Source organism: Urtica dioica, chromosome 9 (genome assembly GCF_054948205.1).
Source record: "Urtica dioica subsp. dioica isolate 48M chromosome 9, U.dioica_male_clone48M_v1_H2, whole genome shotgun sequence".
Taxonomy (NCBI): Eukaryota; Viridiplantae; Streptophyta; class Magnoliopsida; order Rosales; family Urticaceae; genus Urtica; species Urtica dioica.
In genome coordinates this window covers 270,124-296,721 of record NC_142764.1, presented here as the reverse complement: position 1 = coordinate 296,721, position 26,598 = coordinate 270,124, and the positions used below count along the sequence as shown (strand labels likewise).

The following is a 26,598-nucleotide window of genomic DNA, read 5'->3' as shown; positions in this document are numbered from 1 at the left end:
ATCGATTAATTAATCATAACATCTAGCTCTGATACCACTTGTTGGGGAATCAAGTGGGTATCAGACACGAACAATCGCTCTGATACCACTTGTCGGTGGATCAAGCTCGCATCGGACACGAACGATCGCTCCGATGCGACTCGTCTGAGATGATTCCACCATACAACCATATTAATGCGGAAAAATAATTAATTACGCTAATCATAAGCTAATTAAATTATAGTTATAATTAACAAGATCTAGTTATGTTTAATTAATTTAATTCACGAGAGCATATAAGTCAAGCAACCGATATGAGAGTAAACGAGTACTTACATTGATTTTCGATTCAGCTACAGAACGCTCCAATCCAATTGCGTACTCTTTGCGTCGTCTTGCTGAAGGACTCGAGGATGACACCTTAGTCTTCCGAAACGTAATCTCCGAGACGAATATGAAAGGTGAGTGGGCACAGTCTTTATCTCACTAGATCACGAAACTAGGTGTTTCGAGATCTCGCTCTTATTTTACTAAGAATGGAAACGAATTTCCGAGGGGAAGTGAGGCAGAAGTGCTCGGCCAAGGTAGGCTAGAGAGCACGAAATTTTCACCAAATAATTGCTTATTTTTGCCTTCTCATGAACCCCTATTTATAGTAGTAAAAGGAGATATTCATGGAATCTTCCATAATATTTTATTTCCTTTTATTGTGTTCACACTAGTGGATTAAATCTAGGCCATTGGATCTCAACAAGTGAATCCTATTTTTCTCTCATCCATCAGATCAATATCTATGGGATATTATTCTTTTATTTAAATAGAGAATAATTTATTTAGTGAGATAATAAAGGAGAATATATTATTCTCCTAAATATTCTCCTAAATACTTTCCTTTAAATAAGGAGAAAATATAGGACAATATCTTATATTTTTCTCTCTCCTTTATTTAAACAACTAAAGAGAAAATATTGGTAAATACCAATATTATAAAATTCGAATTTTAGGCACACGGCCAAGGGGGAATTTGCGCAAACCCTAGTGCCAAAAATTCCCAAATCCGATTTTCATATTTTGTGCAAGGCCCAATTGCTTAAAACCCAATTAATTATTTATTTATTTGGTCCAACATCAAACAAATAATTAATAATTGTTTATTTACTTGATCAAACAATAAATAAACAATTCTACCATAAATATTTATTTAATTCTGCGAATACCCGTTTTCCAGAATTAATGCTGTCAATCACAATTACAGCAAGTGAGATTAATAATGATAAACATTATTATACGAAAGTTCTTATCCGCCTTTATCAGAGCCGAATCGGGGACTATGGACCTAGTAATAGGAGCTTAACAAATCCGATGAAAAAGACGAAATAGTCCTTTCTCTTTTGTCCATCGATTCGTTTAATCTTGGTCAAATACTCCACCTTGTAAGCCAAGACTGAACTCTCCTTTATACTAGAATTATATTTACTCATCGTGACGAGTGTCCACTGATATAGTCAGTTCGTGATCAAGATCCTCCAGGTTCAGCCCGTGTCAAGAGAAGTCAATTTTTCCGTTATACTTCTCTTGATACATATCAGCCCTAAGCATTGTTGCTTCCCCAGCGAAAGATTCTTTCGAACGTTACTTACTTTGAAAGTGTTAGCAATCTATCGGTTCTGGAATCAACTCTTAGGTGAGTGAACATTAACCTTCTTTCAGGAAGGCTGGATTCCGTATCTGTAAATCACTTCCCACTCGAATCATGCTCTGAGAAAACTCCCAAGACATAAGCTCTGATTAGCATGAATAGCCTTTTAGCGAATGAGTCAAAGAGCTCAGTAACATAACCCAGTGTCCATGATCACTTCAGGATTTAGATCAAGTCTCACTGTGACCATCATAGTGACCTCGGTTAGTGTGTCGTAACGGTCCTTAAACGACACATCTACAACCAAGACCTGTCCAAGTCGTACACTTACCACAAGTGTAGAATGCTCCCACATAGTGATCAGCCTTCACCTATGTGTCCCACATATATGACTTTAGATATAGCTTTCCAGGCGTATATCAGTCATCGACCATGTTTTAGCACACCGCCCGAACTCAGGTGCCCAGCACGTGACTCAGTTAGATACGGATGCTATGGAAGATAGTTGTTATCGATTATAATTGTTTAGAACTCAACCCACTAATCATATAATGCTAATAAAGTAATCTTATTATCGAATTCAGTAATCATTATCTTCAAGTGGGCAATATTCCCAACAAAACCACCAAGCTCAAAGTCAATCCGAGACACTAAGGATCCGAACTCAGCCGGAAACTTAGTATCCACCTCGTCCACTGCCTCGACCTCGGACTCCTCTCCCTTCACCAACGATCAGCTCACTATTCTCCAGAGGCTTATCCAACAAGTCCAACTCAGTGGAGAACGCTCGGGCATTGGTCCTCTAGGTAACTCCCCTAGAGCCCTCCATGTAAGCTCAGAGAATCCCTCAGCATGGATTGTCGACTCCGATGCCTCTGATCACATGGCTGGTAATCGAAATCTATTCACAGCTTACTTTGTTTGTAATAGAAGCATATCAGTCACCATCGCCAACGGAGCCAAAACTCAAGTCACTGGTATTGGCACTGTGGTCCTGACGAAGTCCATGAGACTAGAATCGGTGTTCTTTGTTCCTCGATTACAGTGCAATCTCCTCTTTGTGCATAAGATCAACAAAGACTCTAACTTCCGAACTATTTTTTATGAAAGTTCATGTGTGTTTCAGGAACGGGTCACGGGGAGACAGATTGGTAATGCCAAGATTAGTACCAAACTTTATGTCATCAAGCCAGATCAGCCCACCATGTGTCAAGTAGCTCAATATTCACCCCAGTATAAAGAGATCATGATCAATCACCTTAGACTAGGACATCCAAATTTCATGTATCTCAAAAGATTGTTTCCTTCTTTGTTTATCAATAAAAATATCAACTCCATTCAATGTGGCATGTGTGAGTTCGCTAACATACTCGAAGTTCATATCACCCCACCTCGTACAAACCATCTCGCCCATTTGCCACAATTCACAGTGATATATGGGATCCCTCAAAAGTTCTCAATATCACTGGAGTTCGATGGTTTCTTCTCTTTGTTGAGGACCACGAGTCTTTGTTGAGGACCACGAGACTCAGTTGGATATACATGATGAAACAAAAATCCGAAACATCCAACATATTCAAAATCTTTCACAAAATGGTCCAAACACAGTTCGACACCTCCATTCAAATTGTACACACTAACAACGCTCGAGATTACTTTAACTCTGAGCTCGGCGATTTCTTCAAAAAACATGGCAAAACTCAAAAAATTTGGAGCGTGAAAGAAAAATTGAAAAAAAATATTTATTAGGGGCTACACATATTATTATTAGCAATTAGACTTATCTAATTGATTTGGTTCGAACAATAAAGCAAAATATTCGGCAGGCTCAACATTAGAATAGAAATCTTGTCATTTATGAGAGTAAATAATGATTTACATGGGATTTAGAATAATCATACTAGAAAAAGAAAAATATACATACAAAAGAGAAGAAGAAATGGTGCAACTTTCAAATGGTTATTCCCAACTCTCAAGGTGAGTTCTTGAAATTAATGTACATTTCCCAAAATAAGTTTCATGTCAATTTAATGGAGTAACGTAAACGGAAGATCTTAGATTGAATAAATGGAGGTGATATTGAAATGAAGACAAAATTACGGAAGAAATAATAAATAGAAGAATTTGTTACAACTAGTCAATCTCTTAGATTTTTTTAAATTCTAGCTAAAGTCCACCAGACTTGTAGTAAATTAATTAACTAAAGTGTAAATTTTATTTACTCTTTAGTTCATTTAATTAATTAATTTACTCCGAACTTGATGAAGTATTTTCTTCATAAAATGGAATTTTTATTATTATTTAAAAAAATTGTGAGTTATTGGACTACTTATCTAATTGCCCCGAAAAAATGACGTATTCTCATCAAAGTCCAAGATGAATTATCCATGATTATTAATTATGTAAATTGCATAATATTTTTAAAATTAATGGCAATACTTATCCCGTGAAAGGAATAATTCAGATTTTGATATTATTAAGAAATATTCGTTGTTTCAAAAAAATATTCCATTTCCCCACGGAAACTCTCAATCTAATTAATTAAGAAAAGGGTCGATCATAACCTAAAAAAAGGATTGATCATTGTTCAACTTCAATCAACTTGACCATTATTTAATATCAAAAGAATTAATTCTGCTATTTTTTTTAATTACTAAGAGGACCCCAAGTGCAAATTGACCCAAATTTGGGCCAAAACCGGGTCCGTGAATAAACATTGGACATTATAAATTCTTTTTCAAAACGCAACTCACTGTATTAAAACTGAATTTTTTTTTTTTTTTTAAATCTTCACTAGTCACTTAAAAATCAGAATGATAGACATTTCGACAGACATTAAACGCAGTGTCCTTTAGCGCATTTATAATAAGCTCTTAGCGACAAGTGCAACTGGCAAACAATTCCAATAATATTATGACCATATGACTAAATGTTAAACTACTACTTTTACATGCATATGTTGAATTTTAACAACGCATATCTAAAGTATAATTATGCTGTTGATTTGTAAAATATGTTAAATGTGACGTACGTCGTCGCGCTAATAATGATAATAATAATAATAATAATCAGACTCTCAAATATTATATAATTAGTCATTAGGAGAAATATTATATAAAATAGTCATTTGAAACTAACTAATTAACAAAATAACTAAAAATTTATTTTTCTAGCTAATTAGTCATGTTTTTCTACTTTTTTTAGCAAAATTTTCAAAGTTTGAGATTATCTAAGAAAAATTTGACAGTATTTTGACATTCTCTAAGACCTCTGGCTCTGTATAAATTTGTTAGAGTAAAAAAATCTAATAACACTTAATATTTTATGTATTTCATAAATTAATTATATATTTAATTGAGCATTTAGCTAGAAAATGCACGTATATTTAAGTGTATCTTGATGGGAAAATAACGTCACATGTAGGGTTACACTACAGTGATAGTGTGTAGTAAACAGCTTTTGGTCATATTATAGCGTAAAGTAAAGCACGTGAACCTTCTAATAAGGACAGCGCTCTCTCTCTCTCTCTCTCGTCTCAAGGGTATAAATTGCACAAGCACATAGAGCTCTGTCTTGGTACCAAAACCAACATGGGTTTCAAGGGACTTGTGTTTATGTTGTTACTGATACTTGTGGACAATGTTAATAGCCAAAACGTGAGTGAGATGAGTAATAGAATTAGAGGAAGAAAGCAAGTGAGAGCTTGCAATCTTTTCCAAGGGAAGTGGGTCTCCGATCTGTCCTTACCTTTGTACGACTCATCAATCTGTCCATTCATCGATCCCGAGTTCGACTGTCAGAAATATGGGCGACCCGACAAGGACTACCTCAAGTACTCTTGGAAACCAGACACTTGTGACTTGCCCAGGTAAGGCATACATACATAGCTCACTTGTTTTGTTATAATTGTGCATTAATTTGGGTTTCTGTGCAGGTTTAGTGGACTGGAATTTCTAACCAAGTGGAGAGGCAAGAAAATAATGTTCGTCGGTGACTCACTGAGTCTCAATATGTGGCAATCCATGGCTTGTATGATTCTATCCTCGGTCCCCAGCTCTAAGATTAGTTTTGCTAAAGGCTCTTTCGTCACTTTTCAGGTACACTCACTCACTCCGAAACTCACTCTCTTTTTCAGATTAATCCTCATTTTCAAGACTTTGACATATTCTATTTTAATTATTACAAGCAGTCATTGAATTTCGAAAACATAGCCAATATAGCCCTAAGCCGCAACCTCAAGTTTTTGGTTTATTGTGTTTATATGTATTCAATATTTTGTTTATATAAGATGCTAAAATTTATGTAAAAGTCCCTCCTCAAAAAAAAATTTAAGTTACCTCCCTAATTTAGTGCTTGTGTCCTTGTTTACCTAACTTCCGTCATTTTTTATTTTTTTGCTGAATCTCAAGTTTGCGACTCAGGACATTCGTAATTAAAATATGAATACATTTGATCTAGTGGAGAATTTTTGACGGACCTGACTATTTTTTCCTATAAAATAAATTTTCAAAAGTCTTGCAACTAAATTTTGACGGAAGACAAAAGAATCACATGTTGAGAACAAAAATACTTTTTCACAGAACTGACGACATTAGAAAATAAATTTGCATAAGTCGTACAATTAAAATTTCTTAAAAATTTGAGGGAAGCCAGACAAAAGAGTCACATGCAGAGAACAGTATTACAGTAAAAAAAAAAAAAAAAAAGTTACATATATGGGCATAAACAGTCAAAGAAAAGAACCATATGTGCAAATATACTTTAAACTTATGACACATATTTGGAAATAAAGAAAATAAAATATATCATTGCGTATGACTGTATCCAAAAAGTCTGTATCTTTGTCTCTTTACTATTATTCTATTTTCCTTTTTTTTACTTTTTTTTTTTTTTTTTGCTTTTTCTTTACTTCTTCTTCTGTTAGGATCATTATTATCCTTTTTGGAAGCTCTATCCATATTGTTTAGATTTGTTTTTCCACTGCAGTTTAAACAATGAAAAAGATGGAAGGCCAAGTTGTTGTAAAAGACTAGTATGCATGTAGACTGTAGTAGTATTTATTATAAACATGGAACCAACCAATAATACACGTTTTACTTTTATTTTTTCTAATTGCAATACACAGAAAATTGTAAGGAATTATAAATTAAGTCCATAACTTCATAATTTAGTGGAGATGGGACTTGGAACCTTATATTAGTTTATTCAGAACCGGGAAAACAAGGGAATAGTTCCATAGATACATTAAAATAAAGTAATAAAAATGGTAATGTAATGATGTTTATGATAATAAAAGTACATGTTAATATCGTTTTATAGCATCTTTCTTTCTTTCTATTTTTCTCGTTTTGATTTTGTTAAATTGGTGGCTTTAGCTTTTTGACTTTTTTTATAATAAGAAAACATTTCCTTTTCCTTTAGTATTTTTAGCGCTAATTTTGAATTTAAAAAATAATCGTTCTAATTTGATTGAATATTCAAAGTTTATTAGTTTCCGTTATGAAAAAGGAACTATTATTTATACATTTAAATATATAAACTTTGCCTATAAAAAAAATACAAACTTTGTGATGAATTGATGGAGATTTAACATGTGCATAATTACTTCGTAATTTGATAAAAGGATCCAGTAGATATATAGCCGTATTTACATGTATGATTTGTTATTTAACCAATTTTTAGTAATTATTTGATAAATAGTCATATGGTAATATTTACCGAATACTTACTAAAGATTACTTACGAAATCAGGGGGACAAAACTGGGAACCGTAAATCATCCACATGTTATTACGTAATCATTTGCGGTTATTTATTAAATATTTACTAAAATTTGGTTGTGTAGCAATCTAAAAATGTAATTTTTTATTAGTTTGCTAATTATTTGTTGATAAAATGAAATAATTGAAAATAATACAAATAAAAACTGCAGCACTTGCTATGGATAACACGTAACTGAAGAGAGAAAGTGAACAGCATTTATAATTATATTTATTTATTCGAGTATAAAGTTGTGTGGTGTATGTTTCCTTCCTTGAATATGCAGTGTTTTGAACACTCTATTCCAATCATTTTATATATGAGCTACTTGCTTACATGCTTTATGTATTAGAATGCATGATAAAAATAAAAAATAAGCAAAATTAAAAAATATATATATCCTATTCTAGGTGCACTTTCCTTCATGTAATTATTTTTGCGTCCATCTATATGTTTTGAGTTTTAGTTTCTATTTATTATACAATCCAAACTTACTGTATAAGAACTCTTTCATATATCTTTGTTTCTTCTAAGCTAGCTATGTTCACAAATTTTTAATCAAATAGTATTTTTTTCGTCAATGAATATTTTCACTCTTATAGTCGAAATTCGAAAGTAACTATATCATTATTAGCAATTAGTATTTGTTTTTATTATTGTAATTATTTGAGTAGGAGAGAAGTCACAGCCAACAAGCTATGGTATGGTAGGGTTGCTTAAATGATCAAGAAATTTTAAAAACAACATAATGGTGGTTCTCTTTACTTATTTCGTTTGAAATATTGACACTAATTTTGTTGATGCCTTTGAAAGTCAGAAATATAATGCTATTGGTGCGTTATGATTAATTTATTTGAAGAGCATTATTATTACTAGCCGCATTATGGTCTTTTAAGATAGAAGACAAAGGTAATTTACAGGCTGTACTCATCAACTTGCCAACCTGTGGTCACATATGTGGGCGTGGCTTGTCAACTTCAATTATTTTCTTAATAAGTTTATCATCCGTCATTCACAGCCATTTCATTATATATACTCTTGCTAGATCTTAGCTTCAATTTTTGTTCAATATCTATTAAAAAAAATGTACATTTCTTTATTTTTCTCCCTACTAGATGTCATTTCTCAACCTCCAGTTTTAGTCATCTTTACTTTATTTTGTACTTTTTAGATTATTTATTAAGCCGTAAAATTTTGTCGGCTTATCATTATACTTTCAAGGAGGAGTTGTCAAGCAAGTCATCTTTTTTTAGAATAGTAGCAAGTTTGGTGTGGATTTTCAAAGGGGTTAGTAGTGGATCTACTAGTGCCCAAGAGAAGCGGGTGTGATTGTCCAAGTGTCAACACACTTAAACATGAGAACAAAAATGATTCCCGGGACAAATAGTAAAATAAACGGGTGAGATTAAAAGAGCGGGTGCGATCTTGTGTGTGGCAGGAGTATGGAGTGACACTGTACCTTTATCGTACACCATACCTTGTTGACATAGTGAGGGAGTCGGTGGGAGATGTTCTGAGGTTGGACTCGATCACTCATGGGGACGCATGGAAGGGAATGGACATGCTCATCTTCAATACGTGGCACTGGTGGCTCCACCACGGTCGATCTCAGGGGTACCTTTTTTCTGCATTACTAATAATTTTGATAAAAAACATTAAAAAATAGTAAATATTTTAAAATATGACTTATCTTACCAAAATACTAAAAATTACGTCTACTGTGTCTTGCAGCCGTTGGGGGACAAATTATAGTTATTTTCAAAGACTGATTAAGGAATCGAAATTAGTTTTTAAAACAGAAACAAAAACAAGTAAAAAAAAAAAAGAAAGGGTAAAAGTGTGATTTTGACACTTTTGGTGTGGCCAGTATAAAAATTAAATGGATGTGGAATGAGTGACATTGAGTGAGTATATATACAGATGGGAGTACATGAGAGAGGGGACCAAATTGTACAAAGACATGGACCGGCTCACGGCGTTCGCAAAAGGGATGAGCACGTGGGCCAGATGGGTTGACCTCAACGTGGACCCTTCTCGCACCAAAGTCTTCTTCCAAGGAATTTCTCCCACGCACTACCAGTAAGTAAATCACCACTCATTGGTAGTTTCAGTTTCAGAAATATAATAATTATTATTATTGTGTTTGTCAGGGGCAGGGAGTGGAATCAGCCAAAGAAGAACTGCAACGGGCAGCTGGAGCCGCTGTCGGGGTCGATATACCCCGCGGGAGCGCCGCCGGAGGTGGGAGTGGTGATGAAGGTTCTGAGCACAATGAAGAATCCGGCGTTCCTTCTGGACATCACGACGCTGTCTCAGCTGAGGAAGGACGGGCACCCCTCCGCCTACAACGGAGACCACTCCGGCAACGACTGCAGCCATTGGTGCCTCCCCGGCCTCCCCGACACCTGGAACCAGCTCCTCTACGCCGCCCTTTCCATGCTCTAACTCCCCTCCCCTCCCTATATATTATATACATGTAGAGGGATTGCAACTGTAATCATTTTAACCATATCAAAACAACTGTATCATCATGTCACATCACATACGGACTCTGCTCATTTCATTCATAATCAATGTCAAAAACACAACCAACTGTGTTCATCTGTATGAAACTGAATTAATAACCAACATAAACGGCCGCGTTTACAATGTAACAGTCGTCGTTCTTGTCCCCCATTTCCTCTACGTGAACGCCGCTCGAGCATATTAGCCCGCCGTCCACCACATCAACTTCCAAGATCTCACCGCTGCATACAAAAATGATATCAACCTTCAAATTCCATACATAAAGGATAGGAACTACATGATAAATAAATCTGGACATTCGAGAGTTTCGGAACTCTCTCAAGAAGACTAAATTATTGTTCTTTAGCTTCTATTTATATTCTAATTTTTAATACTAATAACTAATTAACTAGCTAGTGCATTGACTATAGTCCTATCTATATACGCCACCTGAAAGCCTGTTAGTTTTTCCCTCAAGGTGGTTGAGTTCAAGTGCACCGGCCATGCAAGATTGCAAAATTAGCCTTCAAATATCATACGCAGCCCAGCATGATGTCAAAATGCCCAAGCAAAGCCTTAATATATGAGCCACAGCCTCTTTAACCACAAAGAATGGGCTTATACGCTCAAATTCACCAGCCATACGCCTTACCCCATCAATGCGACCACCATCACCTTTGTTTTATTCTTTTTCCATCTAATTCTTTTTTTCCTTCATCTTCTTCTTTCTCACTGAGAATCCAAACGCTAGAGTCCGAGTCCGTCTCCACGAGTTTGGCCGCCTCTATTACCGATTTCGCCCCTAATCCAACCTCCGCCTGTTCAATCATCATTTCATAGATGAAATCAGAAAGAAATCATTCCTTTCTCAATGGTTGATCAAATCTTTCTCTTCATACCAACTGATTTGAACCAATGAAGCCCATTGATACTAGAATCTCGGTAAACAATGAGTCAATCTCGATCTTCATTTCATTGATGAAATCAGAAATCATTCCTCTCTCCATGGTTTGATCAAATCTCGCTCTTCATACCAATTTATAAGAGCCTCTGAAGCCCATTGATGCATGAATTTCGGTAAACACTGAGTCGATTTCGATCATCATTCTGTTGATGAAATCAGAGAGAGCGATTCCTCTCAATGGTTCAATCAAATCTTGCTCTCCATACCAATTGATAAGAACCTTTGTAGCCCATTGATACTTGAATTTTGGTAAACATTGAGTCGATTTTGATCATCATTTACGGGAGAAGGGGTGCACCCTCACAAAGGGGGGTCGCAGTAACCAGGTCCGGGCAACTGTTTTTTCTCTGAAATCAAATTGGAACAATTGGCCATCAAATCAATCTTGTTCCTTATTTACCTGGCTGGATCTGGTTTTTTCTCCACCTGCAACTTTTTGCTCAGAAAATCAATCGTTAATGTCGCTTCCTTCACCAATCATGTATAGTGCTGGAATGGTTTCATGTCTAATGCTTTATTTAATTCTTGCCACTTCTTTCACTCTACTCGCGCCATATGGTCAGTCGCTCACGAGACCTACTCAGATCTCGGAAACACAGGTTAATGGTTTGAGCTTAAAACTAATTGTGGAATCCTAGAGACGGGGATAGGACGGTCATATATTCTTACATTGACATCAATTTCTCGTAGATCTAACAAAGACCTCGACGAAATACGTTCTACTTGGCCGAGATCCTTTGCCAAACACCCGAGAAGTCTTTTCCTTAGTCCAACAAGAGGAGAGCCGCCACATTGCCATATGCTTGGCGAGAATCTAATCTCAACACAGAAGACTCAAACACAATTCACTCGGAAGCCAATCTGAGCGTCCGACCAATGATCATTGCGGCAAGGTTGGGCATGCCAACGCTAAGTGCTGGAAGATCCACGGGAAGCACGCAGATTTCCCCCCGAATTCATGCAACAAAAAAGCTATCACATCCTCAATAGGTCAACCTCTACTCCAGATCCGTCACCCTTCAGCAAAGAGCAACTAGAGCAATTGTATCTTCTAACGAATTCACCTCAGTTTGCACTCTCTCCTACTCCACCCCACTTCTTTTGCCCAAATTTTCAGCCAGCCAACAAAAAAGAGACCCTTGGTTTGTCTAGGGACTTGATTCTAGTGCTATTGATCACATGAATGGTAATTAAAATTTGTTTAGGTCGTACTTTCTTTTATTTGATAACCAAAAGGTAAGAGCAGCCAATGGCTCATTATCGTGTATCGTCAAAAATGGCAATATTGTACTAAACCATTTCATGCTCTCCATGCTCCGTAACTATCATGCAATGCTAAAAAAAATTAGGAGGACTCAATCATTTAGACATTCGTTCTATTCTCGAGATTCAAGTTCAAAAACAAAGTTGTTCACCCTATCAATCTCTAGAGAATGAAATGATGTTATGGCACTTTAGACTTGACCGTCCTAGCTTTTAATTATTTAAAACATTTGTTACTATTTTCAAAAATAAAAATCTAAGCTTGTTTTAATGTGACATTTGTTCATTTGCAAAACATCATAGAACTGTATATACAGCTTTAAAGTGTGTCATCTAAACCTTTTTCACTTGTGCATAATGATATACGGGGACCATCACGAGTCACGGCCATTTCTGCTGCAAGGTGATTTATCATTTTTATCGATGACCATACTTTTTTTTTTAAAACTAGATGACCATACTCTTAACTAATATTTATCTTTTAAAAGAAAAATCAAAGGCTGCCACTATTTTCAAAAAATTTAATAACTTAATTTCAATCCAAAATCCAAGGTCTTCGTATTAATAACGGCCGTGAGTATTTCAACTCAATCCTTGGAAAAATTGACTCAACATGGAATCTTACATCATAGTTCTTGTGTTGATACTCCCCAACAGAATGTTCCTCACCGTTTTTGGGGTGATACAATTTTAGCTTCCTCGTATTAGAGTGGAAAGCCCAAATTCGTCGCCAATGTCATCGTCTCCACCGATCATAGGAATTGGTAATTCTCCCTCACCCACGTTGTCTTCCAATTTAGAAAACTATTGATTTAGATGAACCTATATCCTTTTAACCTAGAAATGCACTAAATATCCTTTTAACCTTATATCTAATTGATGCTATAAGAAACTCACCTACATTTAAAGTTTTTCCACTGGATGAAATTCCTAATTCGATATATGATAGTCTAGTTAATCGCGGTGGAAGTAGGCAGTTCTCGAGGAGATGGAGGCTCTCGAGAATGATACATGGTATATAACACCACTTTCAGATGGAAAACGAGCAGTGGGAAGTTATTGGATTTTTAATATGAAGTATGATGTTGATGGATGGATTGAACGGTACAAGGCACGACTCGTTGCTAGAGGGTTCACTCAAACATACGGCCTAGATTACGATGAGACAATTGCACTCGTCGCTAAGATGAACACAGTCTGGGTCCTCTTTCTGTTGGCGGTTAATCTTGTCGGACACTTCAACAATTTGATGCCAAAAATACATGCGCCTGAAATCTCCTCTGCAATTGTCTTTTCTCTTTTCCTTAAATCTCTCCTAGAATCACTTTTCCTTTTTTTGTGTTTTCCCTTTTCCTGCTTCTTGCCCGTATTGAAGAATCTGAAGAGCACGCCTCTTCCTGCAAAATATTCACCCGCCCCTCTACCGTTTTGGCGTAGCTCCGGCCCTGAGGATCCACCAAGAGCCAACAACATTTCCATATGCCGGAAAGAGGCAGGAAGTGACAAACCTTGAGCTTCAATCTTTTGATCTCGCATACTCCAGAAAAAAGGCCCTCTAGGCCATTCCTCCATAATGAAAAGGTTGACCTGGATTGAATCAACACCATAGGGCAGTTATAACCATGGTGAAAGAAGGGCGCTTTTCGCACCCCAGATTTTGATTTTAGAGTATCTTAGATCAGAAAAATCCCAAGTCTTTTGCAATTTGTATAATCCCTCCATATTTGGCTCCAATCTTCAGAGCGTGAGCGTTCCATAGGTCAAAAGGGAGTCCAACGATACCTACCCAGCAGTTCTCAAGGCTCAAACGATTATTTTTCCATTGATTCATAGTTTCCCACTCTTTCAAAAAAGTTGCATTCTTCATGTTGATGTAGATGATACCGTTCTTGAGAATCGCCCTTTTTCCTTATGAGTTTCTGCTCCACAAGATAGCTTTGTTAGAGACTTCGACTTTGGAGAGCTTGATAATGGCTAGCTGAATATCCTCCCAATTGTTGACGCCGTCGAGTCCTGACCACCACTGCCAAGTTCGCCTTTTTTTGCAAAGGCCGAAGCTGCAACGTAGGAAGAGGAAACATTAAGTTCCTGAATTTCCTTCCCTTCCTTATTTTGTCCCTATACTGCTTCCACAAAGATGAGCCCTTTGGAAAACGCGATCGTGCTAACGCCGAGTTTCTGATTTACGATCCATCGTCCGAGAACCACATCCAAAGACCTCGAAAAAAAACTTCCATCCTTGCCTTCTCGCCCCTTCAAGTATAAGAATTTGTTTGCCTTCACCTTGTGCAACCTTCAAGATCCTCACGCACAAATCTCTTTTGTTCGTCATGATGTCCGCGATGATTGAGAAATTGTTCCCCGTATACCTCCTCCAGAATCTGACCGAGGAAGAATGTCCTTGGCACTCCTCCAGAGATTTCGCCAGCCATAATGCAGCGGCCCTGTTCAACAAAATATTGAAAGAAGACTTCCTACTTTCCTCTGGAAGGCAAACGATTCCTCCATCTTGGCCAAGAGACACCGAGAATCGTTTGTCTTCTATAAAACATCTATCCACAAAAATGTTCACTCAGAACAACCATGGTCAGAATCCATGGTTAGCACTAAGGATTACAAATGAACAGAAGTTGAAAAGGCAAAAGGAGGAAAGAGAAAAGGAAAAGAGAGAGGAGAGCATTTTGCTTTCATCTCAAAGAGGCTTCATCTTGATTTTGTATGTAGATGATAATGTAATGATAGATGATGACCTTCGCGAACTAGAGAATTTGAAAGACTTCCATGTCAGAGCAATTTGAGGTAAAGACCTAGGTATCCTCAAATACTTCCTTTGTATGGAAGTATCTCAATTCTCAAAGGGCGCTATATCCCAACGAAAGTACGTAATGGATTTGTTGAAAGAAACGGGCTTGCTGGGTTATAAGTCTATAGCATTTCCTATAGATCCTAATCAGAAGCTGGGGAAAGGAGAGATGTAGACAATCCAATGATCGAACTCGGTAATCTGAAGCTTGTTGGTAAATTGATTTAAATATCCCATACACGGCCCGACATCACATATGTTGTAGGGTCAATGTCCAAGGAGCACTTCAAAGCCGTGTATAGGATCGTCCATTACCTTAAAGGTAGCCCCGGAAAGGGAATCTTCTTTGCCAAGAATTAGAATGGAGTGGAGATTTTTGCTGATGCAGATTAAGCTAGCTGCGGGAATGACCGGAAGTAAGCATATCCGCAACATAATCACATTTTAAGACTGATAGACACTTCATCAAAGAAGTTGGAAAGTGGGGACATATGCATACCGTTTGTTCCTTCATTAGGACAACTTGTCGATGTACTGACTAAAGGACTCTTCAAATCAATGTTCGATAATTCATAATCCAAGCTTGGCATGATAGACATCTTTGCTCTAGCTTGAGGGGAGTATTGAGAATCAAGATGTACTATATATAGCTGTGCATTTATATTTAGTTTTATTAGGTAGTTACTACCAATTTTATATGTAGTATAATATCTTCTAATTAATTATCTTGGAACTACCAAATCCTAGAGACTCTTGTACTCTATGTAAAACCCCACAGGGATGAATAAAGACTTATTCAACTCTGTCATATTTTGCTTTACTACCATAAAGGCTAAGCTTAAACCCAAACAAATCTCCCCCTAAAATTATTGTCCTCAGCTTCTATTTATAGAGTAACAGCTCTTAATTATACACTACTGCTGACCCCAAACAATTAACAAACTATTCCATTACCTAAAATCCTCTTAAATAAATACTATCAGAAAATTAATATACAAGGGAATTGTGTTTAATTGAAGAAAAAAGTTAGATGGGCTTAAAATATTTGCAATGGCCAATGCTTAGTGTTAGATTACGTATATTAGATTTATTCAGCTGATTAGATTAGTTGAGATTAATTAGGAATAGTTATCTGTTTATTTATTCATTTATTTATTTCCAAGTCTTCAGCAGTCAGTTAGATTGTTAGCTATTATTTAGATATCTTGTTAGCTTATAATCTTATATAAACATGATTCAGTAATAAAGGAAAACATACGTTCAACTAGTTTTGCTCTCATGGTATCAGAGCAATAAAACATCTATAGGTTCCTGCCAATTCTAAATGGCCGAACCAAGTATAAACAACACCGGTTCTACCGGAAACACCTATCAATCTGGAGGATCGAGCTCTAACTCGACCACAGACTCTCTCCAAAATCATTTCATCACCTCACATAAACTCAATGGAGGAAACTACATGGAATGGTCCCAGTCGGTTAAACTCTTTGTGCAGGGAAGAGAAAAATTCGGCTACCTATCAGGAAAGACGGCGAAACCAGATGCTGTTGCAAATCAAGCTGGTTATGAGAAGTGGGAGGCTGAAAACTCCATGGTCATGTCATGGTTGGTAAACTCTATGGAGGCTAACCTAGGAAGGACCTATCTGTTTCTTCCAACAGCAAACGCGATCTGGACAGCGGTGAAAGAGACGTATTCAGACCTCGAAAATGCTGGACAACTCTACGAGATCAAGACTCGGCTGAGAAAGGCGAAACGGGGTGACAAGACTGTCACTCAATACTACAGACCTAAAGATGTTGTGGCAAGAGCTAGACCTCTACTGTAACTATGAGTGGAGCTGCCCTGCTGATAGTATATCTTTTATCATAAAATCATCGAGAAGGAGCGAGTCTTCAAGTTTTTAGTTGGGCTGAACCAAGAGCTCGACGAAGTGAGAGGAAGAGTGCTTGGCAGAGAGCCATTCCCGAGTACCCGAGAGGTCTTCGCAGAAGTTCGCTGGGAAGAGAGTCGTCGTCAAGTCATGTTCGGATCAAGCATACCCGACGCTACAACCAATCAGGGGGACACCACCACCGCCATGATGTCATCGAGGTCCGACTCAAACCAACGCTTCTCAAGGAACAAATCCGACCGGCCCACCTGCGACTACTGCAACAAACTTGGCCATGTCAAGGCCAAGTGTTGGAAGCTTCATGGCAAGCCAGCCGACTCTCAGTCATCTCAAGGGCCCTCCCGGGATAATAGAGGTGCGTACCAATCTCAGACCGTCTCCAACGAGCAAGGGACCGAGTCTTCACCGGGGCAAAATTTCTTCAACAAATAAGACTTAGAGCAACTGTACCAGCTATGGACCTCACATAAGTTATCATCACCTTCCTCATCCTCTCTTGCCCATAAAGGTAGTTTCAAAACAGCCCTAAGTATTTCCACAAATAATCCTACCTCATGGATCATAGACTCGGGTGCTAGTGACCATATGACCGGATCTTCTTACCTTCTTACCTCATATTTCCCATGTTCTGGCTATGATAAAGTTAAAATTGCCGATGGGTCTCTCTCAGCTATTGCCGGGAAAGGTTCTATCATTCTCAATTCATCCCTCATACTAAACAATGTTTTACATGTCCCTAACCTAACATGTAATCTCTTATCTGTGGACAAACTAGTCACTGAAAGCCAATGCAAATTCACTTTTTTACCTACTGGCTGTACTCTTCAGGACCTGCACTCGAGGAGGATGATTGGCAATGTTGAAGTGCACGGGGGACTCTATCACATCGGCTCGGAAGCTAACTCAAGTAAACAAATTCAGAAAACTACATGTTCTAGTTTCTTTTCCTTAAATGATGAAATAATGTTATGGCATTTTCGTTTAGGTCACCCTAGTTTTGGGTATTTAAAACATATATTTCCAAATTTGTTTCATAATAAAAATCTCGAGTCTTTGCAGTGTGAAATTTGTGAGTTAGCCAAACATAAAAGAACGTATTTTCCATCTGTTAAATACACTCCTTCAAAACCATTCTCACTAATACATAGTGATATGTGGGGACCTTCCCGTATAAAAAATATTTCAGGAACCCGATGGTTTATTACGTTCATTGATGATCACACACGAAAACACTTGGATTTATTTGTTGAAAGAAAAATCAGAGGCAGCCGAGACTTTCGAAAAAATTTACACTATGATTAAAACACAATTTCAAACTCGGATTCAAATCCCAAGGACCGATAATGGCAGGGAATATTTCAATAAAATCTTAGGACCATTTTTAATCGAAAAAGGCATTATTCATCATAGTTCTTATGTTGATACACCTCAACAAAATGGTATTGCCGAAAGAAAAAATAGGCATCTACTTGAGGTTACCCGAGCTTTAATGTTTTCTATGAACGTTCCTAAACGTTTTTGGGGAGATGCTATACTTATGGCTATATATCTAATTAATAGAATGCCTAGCAAAGTATTAAGCTACAATTCTCCCATAAAAACACTTTAAAATTATTTTTCAGAAAATAAATGCTTTAGTAATTTATCTCCGAAATTATTTGGATGCACGGCATTTGTACATATTCATGATCATAAAAGAGGTAAATTATATCCTAGGGCAATTAAATGTATGTTTCTAGGTTTCTCTCCAACTAAAAAAAAGGTTTTAAATGTTTTGATCCTAGCTCGGGTAAACTTTTTATAAGTATGGATGTCACATTTTTTGAAACACCTTTTTTTTATAAAACTTATCTTCCGGGGGAGAATAATAATAATAATAATAATGAAGATCAGTTTTGGAAAAAACAAGTGTTACCTGTTTCGGAAAATACTGTTGAATCTGGAAATAAAGAGTCTGCTACTTCGGAAAATATAAACACTGATTATGTTTCGGAAAATACTCCATCTAAAGGTGTCCCTAAATTAAATGCTATTTCCTCATTTAATGAATCTGAAACTAGTCCTATGGAGGACCAATCTCCTGAATTCAGTGTTCACTCGAGGGAGCTTACGAGGACAAGTGATTCCCCCGCATTGCCAACATCCGAACCTAGTCAAGGTAACAATCATTTATCTCATGACTCATCACAAACCCAAGGAACAGCCCTTAGCGATCTAGATGAGCCTATTGCCACCCGAAAAGGTACTAGAACATGCACCAATTTCCCACTATATCCTCTATCAACTATGTGTCCTATCAAAATCTATCACCTAGTTTTAGAGCCTTCACCATGATAACTAATGATGAGGTTCCTAGCTCAATACACGAAGCTCTAAGTGTTCCGAAGTGGAAGGAGGCTGTCTTGGAGAAGATGATGGCCCTAAAGAAAAACGACACGTGGGAAATGACCGATCTGCCTAAGGGGAAACGAACAGTGGATTACAAGTGGATCTTTACTGTCAAATACAATGCCGAAGGAAAAGTGGAAAGACACGAAGCAAGGCTTGTCGCTCGAGGGTTCACCCAAACCTATGGCCTCGACTACGAGGAAAGCTTTGCCCCGGTTGCGAAGCTCAATACTGTTCGGGTTTTGATCTCTTTGGCTGTGAATCTAGATTGACCCTTGCTGCAATTTGACGTCAAGAATGCTTTCTTGAACGGAGAGCTAGAAGAAGTATTCATGCAAGCACCACCCGGCTTCGACAACTCACAAGGAAAGGTGTGTAGACTAAAGAAGGCTTTGTACGGCCTTAAACAATCCCCGAGGGCTTGGTTTGGACGATTCTCAAAAGCCATGATAGATCAAAAATACAAGCAAGCACACTCGGACCACACCATGTTCTACAAGCACACGAAGAGAGGTAAAATGGCCATAGTAATCGTTTACGTTGATGATATGGTCATGACAGGAGACGATGAAGAAGAGCTTGCGAGATTGAAGCACTTCTTGGCGCAACAGTTTGAGATAAAGGACATAGGAAGCCTCAAATATTTCTTGGGGATGGAAGTAGCAAGATCACCGAGGGGCATTGCTATTTCGCAACGGAAATACGTACTCGGTCTCTTGAACGAGACTGGTCTTCTCGGCTGCAAACCCGCATCAACTCCAATTGACCCCAATCACCGGCTGAGTAAGAAGGAGAAGCCCCGGCCAACAAGGCGAGGTACCAAAAGCTTGTCGGGAAATTGATTTACTTGGCTCACACACGCCCCGACATCGCGTTCGCAGTGAGTCTTGTAAGTCAATACATGCATTGCCCTTCCGAAAGTCATCTTGAGGCTGTGTATAGAATATTACACTACCTCAAGGGAAGTCCAGGTAAAGGCATTTTCTTCAAAAAGACTGAAAGCAAGCAGATTTAAGTCTTCACGGATGCGGACTGTGGAGGAAATCTAGATGACCGGAGATCCACATCAGCCTATTGTACGTTTGTTTGGGGAAACTTGGTCACTTGGAGAAGCAAAAAACAACCGGTGGTGGCTCGTAGTAGCGCTGAAGCAGAGTTTCGTGCGATGGCACATGGGATATGCGAAGTGATGTGGATCAAACGCATCTTAGAGGAGTTGCAGATTGAGTCTAGCTTGCCGATGAAGCTGTTCTGCGACAAGTCTGCGATCAGCATAGCTCACAACCCTGTCCAACACGACCGAACAAAACACGTGGAGATCGATCGCCATTTCATAAAAGAAAAGGTGGAAAAAGGAGAAGTCTGTATGCCATTTGTTCCAACAAACGAACAGCTAACTGACGTGTTCACAAAGGGTTTATACAGACAGAAGTTTGAAGATTTTCTAAGCAAGTTGGGCATGAGAGATATCTTTGCACCAACTTGAGGGGGCGTGTTAGATTACGTGTATTTATGTATATTAGACTTATTCAGCTGATTAGATTAGTTGAGATTAATTAGGAATAGTTATTTGTTTATTTATTTATTTTCAAGTCTTCAACAGTCAGTTAGATTGTTAGCTATTATTTAGATATCTTGTTAGCTTGTAATCTTATATAAACATGATTCGGTAATAAAGGAAAACATACGTTCAACTATTTTTGCTCTCGTTATCAACTACGATTTGAAAGCCTCAGAGAAATTTTCCATTCGAAGTGAGGGTGTCAAATTAGCTCTACGGAAAGAGGCCTGTATCAAGTGCATATATAAAAAAAATAAAAAATAAAATAAAAAACAAACTAGGACTAGCAAATACAAGCCTAAAATTTCCAACTCAACACCGCCGGCATATTATACTGAGTCATATTTTTAGTATACTCAGGAAGAACTTATCCATATTTCTAAAGAAAACAGAAGCAGGGAATGGAAAGAGATTCAGATAAGAAACTCACTAAGGGAAGACTGACTTGACTCTTTCAATATCCAAAACTTGTTGGAGAGGATGAGGGACTCCCAGCTTGATCTGCAGTTTCATCTCCTCAAATGTAACGCCCGGTATAGACCCTGCAATTTCAAGAGCCAGAAAAGCATTTACACAATGCTCAAAAATCCATACTCCAAGTCCCACAGCTTCATAAAGATAAAGCAACAATTCCTCCTAGAATATAGAATCGTATACAAGGTCTAAGTTCAGTTTACCATTGTGTCTGCAAAGTCAGTTTTCCAATTTGATCGTCTTTAACTTGGGTGGTTTTATTCAGTCATCTCAAATGGACACAATTATATGAAGGCTGTTATATCTCTCAATCCAAAACCACAATTCCCTTATTCTCTTTTGACCTCAATAAATTTATCACTCTTTAGTGTCCAGTCGAGAAAAACTAAACCAGGCCATAACTTTGTCCTCAACTTTGTCCGCCCAAGCCCAAACCCTAGATCGCTCATTAAAAACTTTAATTTTTCCTCTTTCCTAAAATCAGATTCTCAAATCTAACAATGCCAATGCCATTATTTAATATTGGTGTTTCCCAATTGCGAAATTGTATACATCAAATTGTTCATCTCACTTATCTAATTGACACTCAACCATTGATCAAGATGAAGAAACTAACAAAACATACAAAACGAACAGAAGTAAGAAAACCTCGTCGAAAGGCGGGGATGGAATTGGAGGAAATGGCATCTCGGCAAGCCCGCATCGCTGCCGCCGTGATGTCTTGGCTGCGTATCTCCGTCACCATCGCCAATTAGTTGAAAGATCTCAAAAATCATTTCTAAGTAATTAAAAATAAAAAGAAACAGAGCTGTACCCGTGTTGGTCGTAGCCAACGCCCATCTCGACGAACAAGAGCTTCATCGGCGGCGAAGGAGCGGTCGAGGCTTCCATGGCGGAGGAAGAGAGACGGAGAGAACAGCGTGGCAGTCGGATGAGAGACGGAATAAGAGATCCGCGACGGCGGTGATTTACTTGAGCGAGTGAACTTTGGACCAAACTCACACTCATCCTTATTTCTAAATATTCCCCATAGACCATAGTACATTAACAAGATAATTTATCCAAAAAAAAAACGCATTTTTACATGCATTATCCGTGCGATTACACCGGAATAATTAATATATTTTATACTATATAAAGAAATATTTAAGGACATATACAGGATTATTTAAATTTGAAAAAAAAAATCTAAATTTTTCTACAGACATGTCCTGGTCGAACATCTTTTTTTTTGTAGTAGCTAACTCAGTATAGTTGTAATTTCACACATACTTCATCTGAAATGTCCTTGGTTCAAGCCTCATAGGCTGCAAAAAATGCATGCCTTTAAGATTTATCATAAATCATGTAATCTTAGTCAATATTGTCACATGCATTTCCAGCGCTACTATATCATATAATATGGGCCAATAGTGCCACATCTCGTAATATCTTCTTTTTTTTCTTTCTGATAAAAAATAATATAAAAAATTGGGAAAAAATACTATGGAATATACAGTGAAATCCGTGATCTACTTTATATGTATAATAATGTATTTATATACTCTATAAATCAATATCTTTTCAGTTTTAAACTTTCAAAAATATAGTGTGTACTCTCAATTCGTCATATATATACTCTGCAAAAAAACATAATTAATGTTAGGGTTATATAGCTAAATAGCCTCCCAGTTTAGACGGTTTTGTATTTGGTCATCATTTGGTTAATTTCGGGTTAATAGTCACACCCATTTATTTACACAACATCAAAATATCAAAATAACCTCAACTGTTCCCGCCCATTAACATGCTGAAATAAAAACATTTAAAACAAAATATTCGGATAATAACTGCTCGCGGTTATCAAGGAGCATCATTAAGATCATTAATTAAGATCAAAATACTCCATAAATGTATATCTCTATTCTCTCTCTTTTATCTCTCCACAACCATAAAACAAATTCAAAACAAGAAAACTTATTCTCCGGCCATTTCCTCACCAGCTTTGCAGGGAACGGCTTCTTCTTCTTCCCCGCCGCCGATTCCTCGCCGGACTTCGACCAATTCTCCCCCGCGATCTTTGTCTGCCGGTCTCGCTGGATCTCCGACAACGTCATCGATATCGTCGGAGCCACCGCCGCCGCTGAGGACCGAACGTTGATTTCTCTGGTGCGGATCGAATGGACCATTGCTTCGTACGGATCTAGCCCACGAAAGAAGCAGCTTCTAATGAATCCGAATTCCGCTTCTAGATAATCGACGTTTTCTGGGTATTTTCCTATATAAAGAAAGGAAACATCCACATCAATGTCTTGGTATTACTGTATATCTGGGGGGGGTTTTTTTTTGAAAATGTTTACAGTATATCTGGGTTAATGGGTATATTCGTGTAAATAAACTGGTTCATTTACAATCTGCAGAAAGTCTGTTTTTGCTTCTAACAATCAAATTTGTGAGTAAAATACAAGCTATTTACTGGAATCCTGTTAATAGACAGTAAATACAAAATTTATTTACAGTTTATTTGTATTGTAAATAAGCTGACAAAATCAATTAACAACAGATAACGTGAAAAATTATGAGAACCGATATCCTTACCAGATTCAATGAGCGAAAATGAAGAATAATTTTTCAGAATTTTTGAATGCAAATACACGCTGAAAATCAAACTGTTTTGGCGGACAAAAAATTCAAAAAATCGAGGATGATTCGCTATTTGAATCACCTAATATTCAGTAAATAAAAGAATATATTTACTAATTTTATTCCACAATTAATAGCCACTAAAATAGAAACAAACTTAACTAAAGTCAACGCAAATCGCACGTCCATAAAATCCTGAAATACTCGTTAAATACTCTTTTCAAATCGGAAAGATTCAAATCTTTTAAAAAAAATCTTTAATTAGTCAGCTTAATTAATAAGGGTAAACATGTAAAAAAAATTCAATTAATAAGCTGTCACGTAAGCAAGGTGGCTATTTACAGAACATTAAAGAAATGTTGGCTAAAACCAAATTGCTAGCTTTAATGTTGGCTACATAGCTAATTTTTTGTTAATGTTATGAACAATTGTGGTTTGCTCTATTATTGTGTTATACCAATTAATTTCGTCGGCTAAAGAATTAGCCAAAATGACACCCCTAGTTTAAAATTATAGCTCAACTATTAACATATTTAGGAAAATAGCCAATTTATCATGACAACATTCCAATATTCCAATTATACCCTAAGGTTAATATTATTAACTATCATAGTAAATAATATCATCCATAACAAAAAAAATTAGTAAATCTAATTAACAATAACAAAAACTACAGTAAATCTTATTTGTCGTACAAGAATAACAGTAAATCTTATTTATCGTAACAAGAACAATAGTAAATCTTATTTACCGTAACAAGAAAACAATAAATATTATTTACCGTAATAAGAACAATAGTAAATCTTATTTATCGTAATAAGAACAAAAGTAAATTTTATTTACCGTAACATTTTGTAGTTAATCTAACAGTAAATACGATTTACTAATTATTTCATATTAACAGTAAATCGTATTAACCATTGAGTAAATCATTCGTTTCTATGGTAAATATAACAATAAATACGATTTAACAAAAAACTACGGTAAATCTAACAATAACAATAACAAAAACTACGGTAAATCTTATTTGTCATAACAATAATAACAGTAAATCTTATTTACCGTAACAAAAACAATAGTAAATATTATTTACCGTAATAAGAAAACAATAAATCATATTTACCGTAAAAAGAACAACAATAAATCTTACTTACTGTAGTAAAAACAAAAGTAAATCTTATTTACCGTAACATGAACAATAGTAAATCTTATTTACCGTAACAAGAACAATAGAAAATTTTATTTACCATAACAAGAACAGTAAATTTTATCTACCATAACAAACAGTAAATATTTTTACAAATCCGGTCGATCGTCTATGTTCATAGACTATTTTCATAGTTTCACTCAAGCAATAATTGAACTGCAGAGCAATTAAATCCAGAGAAACAATGCACGAATATGTACTCTATATTAACACAGCATATTCTTACTCCTATATATTGTCATCAAATCAGGTACATAAGTTAATTCCACGCTCATATACTTAATGCGAAGAACAAAAAAAAATTACATATCAGATCGACTACGCAAGAGACGATCAGATCGGTGGCGAGACTATCAGCGATGGCGAGAGACGATCAGATCGGAGACGGTGGCAAGACTATCAGCGGTGGCGTCGGCGATGGTGGATTCCGGCTACGAGGCGGAGTGCACGGTGGCGTACGGCTCCGCGAGGAGGAGAGCCTTCAGATCGGCGATGGAGAAAATCAGATACGAGGGCGGGCTCACCGCCGACGAGATTCAGAAGACGCCATGGTACTCTGTGGCGCGCTAGATCGAGGCCTGGATCTGCTCCGCAAAGGGCTTGCTCCGGCGAGATCTTCCCGGCGGAGAGGAGGCTCGGGAAGGCGATCCTCCCGGGGAAAAGCTCGGTCGAGGCCGTGGTGCGGTGGTCCACGGCGAGGCTGATCGAGACCTAGATCGTTGGCATCGAGGCTCCGATCCCCGTCGTCGTGGTCGTAATGGATTAACGCGATCCTCCCCTGTTCTGCTTCCACAACCCTCGCTCCGATCTTCAGCTCCTCCGTCACATTCCGAGCGTTCAGCGGCTGTTCCGCCGCGATCGGCCACGCCAGAATCGGCACCGTATTTCGCTTTGGCGGCAGTGGTAGTGAAGCTTGCGTAAAATCGTTACTTGTTTGGTGAGATTGATTGGACGAGAAATTCAATGGAGCGAATTCAAAGGAGGTTTGAGTTTGCTCTATGACTACAGGCTCCGTTGGATTGTTTGGTGAGAGGATTGGAATCGCAAAAGTGAAGATACAGAAATAAAATATTGAAGAACAATTCTGTTCAATTAGTTACGAAAGGGTAAAATAGGAACAAGCTACATTTATTGGCTATTTCCTTAATAGAATTAATAGTTTGGCCAAAATTTTAAGTCCCCTCTCATGAAATGGCTAATTCCTTACAATGTCCCAAATTTATCTATAAATACATGCTCATGGATAAAGTAAAATATCATCACGCTTTCTAATTTTACTCGCCATTCTCTCTCTCTCTCTCTCTCTCTCTCTCTCTCTCTCTCTCTCTCTCTCTCTCTCTCTCTCTTTCATCTTCAATTAATAGTGTTCAAAAATTTCTCGATTTTAATTGTTGCGTTTATTTTTATAACATGTTATCAGCACGATCACTCTTATTTCCTCAACTATCGGTAAGATCAACACAAATGTATAATATTCTAAATACTAAAATTCTTACAACTATTATTTGGTGTTGTATAACACTAAATTACTATGCACAAG

The 26,598-nt window shown here is 37.2% G+C and overlaps 2 protein-coding genes across 2 annotated transcripts; one reads left to right on the top strand and one right to left on the bottom strand.

Moving 5' to 3' along the window:
* Window positions 1-5,122: 5,122 nt before the first annotated feature.
* TBL38 (TRICHOME BIREFRINGENCE-LIKE 38) lies at window positions 5,123-9,913 on the top strand. Its single transcript, XM_089627378.1, has 5 exons — window positions 5,123-5,486; window positions 5,553-5,715; window positions 8,816-8,991; window positions 9,298-9,456; window positions 9,528-9,913. Exons 1-5 carry the CDS (start codon window positions 5,209-5,211, stop codon window positions 9,820-9,822), a joined length of 1,071 nt encoding a protein of 356 aa, XP_089483504.1. The 5' UTR covers window positions 5,123-5,208; the 3' UTR covers window positions 9,823-9,913.
* On the bottom strand, window positions 9,906-22,263 carry LOC149384586 (50S ribosomal protein L34). Its single transcript, XM_089627379.1, has 4 exons — window positions 22,044-22,263; window positions 21,878-21,954; window positions 21,186-21,297; window positions 9,906-10,124 (listed from the first exon to the last, which is right to left on the bottom strand). The coding sequence occupies exons 1-4, from the start codon at window positions 22,235-22,237 to the stop codon at window positions 9,995-9,997; spliced, it is 513 nt and encodes a 170-aa protein (XP_089483505.1). The 5' UTR covers window positions 22,238-22,263; the 3' UTR covers window positions 9,906-9,994.
* Between the last annotated feature and the right edge of the window lie 4,335 nt (window positions 22,264-26,598).

What these genes read in the sequence shown, in the direction of transcription:
- TBL38 (XM_089627378.1), top strand. Translation starts at nt 5,209, where the DNA reads ATGGGTTTCAAGGGACTTGTGTTTATGTTGTTACTGATACTTGTGGAC. An exon ending in GACACTTGTGACTTGCCCAG is followed by an intron (nt 5,487 to 5,552) that starts GTAAGGCATACA and finishes GTTTCTGTGCAG; the next exon opens with GTTTAGTGGACTGGAATTTC. An exon ending in GCTCTTTCGTCACTTTTCAG is followed by an intron (nt 5,716 to 8,815) that starts GTACACTCACTC and finishes TGTGTGTGGCAG; the next exon opens with GAGTATGGAGTGACACTGTA.
- LOC149384586 (XM_089627379.1), bottom strand. Translation starts at nt 22,237, where the DNA reads ATGAGTGTGAGTTTGGTCCAAAGTTCACTCGCTCAAGTAAATCACCGC. An exon ending in GTTGGCTACGACCAACACGG is followed by an intron (nt 21,955 to 22,043) that starts GTACAGCTCTGT and finishes GGAGATACGCAG; the next exon opens with CCAAGACATCACGGCGGCAG. An exon ending in GTCAAGTCAGTCTTCCCTTA is followed by an intron (nt 10,125 to 21,185) that starts GTGAGTTTCTTA and finishes TTTTGTATGCAG; the next exon opens with CGGTGAGATCTTGGAAGTTG.